The sequence below is a fragment of the Silene latifolia genome, chromosome 6 (genome assembly GCF_048544455.1).
Source record: "Silene latifolia isolate original U9 population chromosome 6, ASM4854445v1, whole genome shotgun sequence".
Classification (NCBI taxonomy): Eukaryota; Viridiplantae; Streptophyta; class Magnoliopsida; order Caryophyllales; family Caryophyllaceae; genus Silene; species Silene latifolia.
In genome coordinates, this window is record NC_133531.1 from 10255753 (window position 1) to 10261258 (window position 5506).

General features: G+C 37.3%; 1 protein-coding gene across 1 annotated transcript; it reads right to left on the reverse strand.

Annotated features, from left to right (window-relative positions):
• Nucleotides 1-644: 644 nt before the first annotated feature.
• Nucleotides 645-2394, reverse strand: LOC141658570 (F-box/kelch-repeat protein At3g23880-like). The gene has a single exon (XM_074465497.1). It carries the CDS (start codon nucleotides 2010-2012, stop codon nucleotides 741-743), a length of 1272 nt encoding a protein of 423 aa, XP_074321598.1. The 5' UTR covers nucleotides 2013-2394; the 3' UTR covers nucleotides 645-740.
• Between the last annotated feature and the right edge of the window lie 3112 nt (nucleotides 2395-5506).

Here is a 5506-nt window from a genome sequence, read left to right on the forward strand (position 1 = left end):
AATATTTGAGCAATCACTTGACGATAATCTTACGAATTGTCACAAATCGTTCCGCGTACCAAACATGCGGCCCAATCATCACCGGGTGGTTTGCGGGAGGTGCAGAAACGAGGTGTCTACAGGACCGTCCACCATAGGAAGGATCCCTTGAATCCTTGATAAGAAAGACTAGAGAGAAGGAGAGACCTTCTTCTACTAGATAGGTCTCCTTTTACTTCTTGCTTGCTTAATAATCTTAATATTTAAATATAAATAATTGGCGGCAGCAAGTGTCTAATTAACATGCTGGTTTCAAGTTAATCATTCTGCCTTTTAGGGCCAAGCAAAATATTATGTTTTTTTTAAGTGTGTTTTCAGTGATGAGGTCTGTAAATGGTCTCCTAGTAATTGTGTAAATAAATAAATAAGAAAAAATATTTTATAATTTTTCAACATCACAAAAACATGGCGTATTGGATCTGTAATCGTCAAATCAAATAATCTACGTTGTCCAACACTCTAGACGATGAGGTAATTCCAGTAAGATAAATGCCTCATGCTAAATTCATAGCAGGTCAATAAAAAGGTAGGACTACTTTTATTTTAATTGATAACAGTAAAAATCCATACAATATAACATGCAAGATCCGAGATTAGAATTTCTGCAATTTTGTAAGAAACAAACATTTTGTACGTCGATATGATCATTTGAAGGCCTGGATCAGACCAAACACGGGGAGGGACAGAACATATTTGAACAATCATTTGGATGGCTTGATCAAGTTGAGGGTACGAGACCAGCGAACACCTTTTCTGCTAACTTCACGGAAAATGTATTCACCATTGTCTTCTTGTTTCAAAGTTGCGTCTTCATCAACATTTTGATTGCCATCGACATCATGTTTACATTCATTGTGGAGCGACATGAAATGCTTGATTGAGACTAGACTTTCAACATAACCGCTTGAAGAGAATAGATGTCCCTTGCGTCCAGTGTTTTTAAGTTGTTGGGTGACAAGGTTGTAATGGAACACTTCTATGATGTTTCCCTTCTTTATACTAACAAATAACTTTTTATCGTTTATCCAAAAGTTTGAAGGTTGCATAAGCTCTCTGTCATAACCAGGAAATTCAACAACAATCGCTTTGCACCAAATATAATCTTTGAGTACCCAAACATGAATAAAGCGTCCATTGAAATGCCAGGAGAAACAGCTGAGGCAAGCCTGCCATCTGGTGGAGGACAAGAGTCGATGATCATGGGCGTGAGGGTCTTCACAATTTGGCATCGGCAACTCCTCCAATACCTCCTCCACCATGTCAAACGATAGCAAGGCTTTCCCAATCTTCCCTGACTCAAGTTCTTTAGAAAAAAACCAATTGTGCATTCTTCCATTTGAATTTGAAGTGCGTCCTTCTATTCCATAAATGCAACGAGGAGAACTACTAACATATAGGTTTCGCCAATGTCCATGGCGCAAAGAGTAAAGGTTCACCGTGCAATGATAGTTATCTGTACTCAGGAAGTCAATAGAGACAACCTTGTAGTCCTTTTGAATGGGGTCAAAGCCAAGTGCTTTTAGTCCATTATATGTCGTCTTTGTTGGGCATGGTGGCAGCAACACGATCTCTTGAATTAACGGGTTACACAATAAGATCTCCTCCCCCTCCCTCCACAAATGAAAGCAAATAATGCCATGACAGGAGTTAGATATCCCTATTGATAGGTCAGGTAAACACTCGAACTTGGTTGAAAATCGGAAGGAATTAGCTTTGGTGAAAGAGTACAAACATGGGTTACCAGATTTCCTAATAGAGGAAAACATGTAATCAACATTGTCCAACACTTTAGACGACGAGGTAGTTCGAATAAGATAATTCTTCATGGCAAATCGATGGTTGTTCCTGATTAGACGAAACCATGATTTGCACACAATTGTGAAGCGTATCAACGATTTCACGGGAAGGTAACACAAAATCTCCGAAACCACCTCTTCTGGGATATTAGTGGGTCCTCCACTTTCATCGCCCATTGAAACACTAGCAATTTCCCCAATAACGGCACCAAAATTAATAATCTCTAAAGCAAATTTACTAAAATAATTGTGTGTCAATCCACCCAACAATTTCTCTTTTCAGGAAATAAACGCAATTTAATTTCCCTTTTCAATTGAAACCTAATCAATTTTTCTATTCAATTGAACCAGAATTCATGTTTTAAGTTTGACACACAATTAAATTAATTCCGTATCGTATTCGTATATCAAATAAACGATAACACGCGAAATGCAGAAAGGACGTACTCCGTATAACTATACAGAAAACTCATTACGGAAAACTAGATGAAAAGAAAGATGCGACGAACCTTGACGAACGATGACACCCAAAATTAGAGGTTGCTGACTTGCTGGACAACTTGTTTTGGTTTGCATTAGTAGTTGGGACATTTTTAAGTCTTAAGTCTCTATTTTCTCTACACAAAAATGTATTCAACGCCCAAACAAAGGTTTAAAACATGTTGTGAGTATAAAAGGTATAAAATAATATCTCCCTCGTCTCCATTAATAGATACAGTATTTATTTCCATTTTAGATTATCTTACACAATGTTATCTAATTCGGAGTAGTTTCTTATGCGTCACATTTACTGATTTACACCTTGTAAACAGTCGGGTCGAGTCAATTTGAATTTGGTTAATTCGAGACTGTCATCATTTTCGGGTCAATATCTGTATCTCATCATTTACTGCAAGCTAAAATGATTAAGTTAATCGTCGATTTCATTTTCTATAGTATGTCGATTTCAATCAATTTTTAAAACAAATTGTGTCTAATCAAACTCGATTATAAAGTTCTATAATTCGTATAAATTAGAACTGCTTATGGTTCATTTTCTAAAAACATTTTCATTCTTCTAATCTATAAATATAATTAAAAGGCATGACAACCAAGTCTACGTGGCAGCATATCTAATGCATACTATACTCAAAGGAGGCCTTACTTTATTTCTTGCCTATCCTTTAAAAAAATTAACAAAATTAAGACTCACCATTACTTCAACTGTTCTACTACCATTTTTTATTCTCCTCTATTTTAAAGGCTTTCAGTCTCTCTTCTACTTCCCCTCATTCTCCTCTATTGATGGCATCGGTTATAGATGAAGCCCATAAATTCTTGTCATTTAATTGAGAGAAAACAAAAGGTCATCTCCCTTATAAATCCGCCCCATTAAGTGGAGTATAAAATTAGTATTATCAGGCCTTGGAGGATGTCACAGTGTGATGGTGGAGGTGATTATGCTAACAATTTCTCTCAGTTGATTCTCACTTGCAGAGTGTGTACTGAGTTTGTTTGACGATGGTGGAACGCTTGCGAGCGGAAGTTGTAAGCTGATGAGCATCACATGACAAATTAAACCATCTATCAGCTTAAAGAGTCCATTCATCTATTTATAACATGTTATATATTGATCAGTATTAATGTCAAGGTTGTAATTTGCAGATTTGCGGTAATTCGGTAAACTTGGTTTACAACTCTTACCTCCGGTTTTAATATAGTTTGGATTACCAAATCAAATATTTTCTCCTCTCTGTACTAGTTTGGATTACTATACATTTATTTTTCCGTAAATTTTTCAAGGTACCTCTGTAGTTTGTCACTTTACTCATGATACCCTTGAGGTTTAATATTTATGTCAATAATACCCTTATTGGATTATGCACGTTAAATTAGACTAAAGGAGTATGGTTAAGGATAACAAGTTTTGGCGGGAAATTTTGATCTCATTACAAATCTATTCAAAAGATAAGTCACTTTGCATAAAAACCCCTAAATAACCTCAAGGAACCATTGACACATTCTTAAAAATAAGAGTACCATTGACAAAGTGACAAATTACAGGGATATCATGGGCTACATTTTACCTGGTAAACGGGTCAATCGGGAACAATTCGGGTTGGGTTAGTTCGGGTCTGTCATATTTTCGAGTTAGTTTGGGTCTGGTTGTTTCGGATTTCAGGTGTTTTTTGGGTTTGTTGAGGCCTGAGGGTCATTCTCGGGTCAAACTGATCGGATTATTTCGGGTCCAGGTCATTTTTGGGTCAATGTTTGTATCTCAACTGGTAAGTAAAGGTGTCACCCTCTCAAACCTTTGTTTTTATGCAAAATATGAATCAATTGTATGTGAATTAAATAATCATATGACAATATACAATGCTAAAAAAGAGTTTCAAGTAAGTTTTGTAATCATTCAAGAAAAGAAATGAAAGCTCTAACACTACCATTTGCAAATTGTAATTTAAGTGTAGTTTATTTTTTGAATATTTTTAAAGTAGGGTTCAAAACCAAATTAACTCACGCTTTAAAGTTCATTTTAACTTAATTTCTCCCATTAGGTTGTATCATCAATTCATTCTCCTCTGTTTATGCATTATTGTAATCTGTAATTTTTTTATTTGTAGAATATATTTTGTGTCGAGGACCACCATAAATTGGGTCACAAGATTCGCCCATACCCTACCACATATACATTGGGCTTCATACGGGCTTGGCCACCGCTTTATTGGGCCATATCAAAAGCCCAAGCCCGATAAAAAAAGCGGTTTGGGACGGGTTGCTCCTTCGTGCCTGGGCCACTTGATCAGGTCTAAAGCCAATAAATTTGGGCTTCTAAGACAAACCCATAATAGTACGATATTGTCCGCGATATTGTCCGCTTTGGGCCAAGCCCTCACGGATTTACTCTTGGGCTCTTTCCCAAAAGGCCTCGTACTACTATATTTTTGTAGACACTTATAAAGATCTTCCATCTTTTTATTCTACCGATGTGAGGATATGGGTTTGCACCCTAACAATCCTCCCCTCAAACCAAGGACCATCATCTTTGACTCGAGCCTTGACCTCTATGGAGAACTCCCTACTTTACAACCCCAACTTTTTAGACACCCGTATCACCAAGTCTTGATAACCTCCCCTTAAACGACAAACCAAGTGTCTCACGGAGCTTGTACTACACTTGCGTACCAAACTCTTCTGCATCCAATATATACCCTGGACTGGGGTCCGAATCCACTGCCTCAGCGTGCTACACCGAACCGTCTTCAGACTTACCATGAACCGCTTTTGTTGCCTCTATTAAGCCTCAACCCACCTCATCGGGTCGCTGACGATCTTCTGTTGGACGGCCCTGTCTCAACGTCGCGAGACCATGTCGCTTCTCGCGAACATATTAGCTCTCCCTCGAGCTATAAGAGTTCCACACCTTATAGTGTACTTAAAAGTCTTGGCCTGATGAATCTCTGTGCACTACTACAAAACTCGTTATGGACATCAGAATATTTAGAAAACTGATGTACAAATTATACACATCGGTCGTTTGCAAAAAACCGATGTATTTATAATTATATGTACATCAGTTGCGTTAGAAAACATATGTCCATTATTTATGATTTTAATGGACATGGGACATTAAAACTCATGTCTATATAATAGTCAAACCTCTGTCTTGTTACAGTGTGGGCATTTAGTTA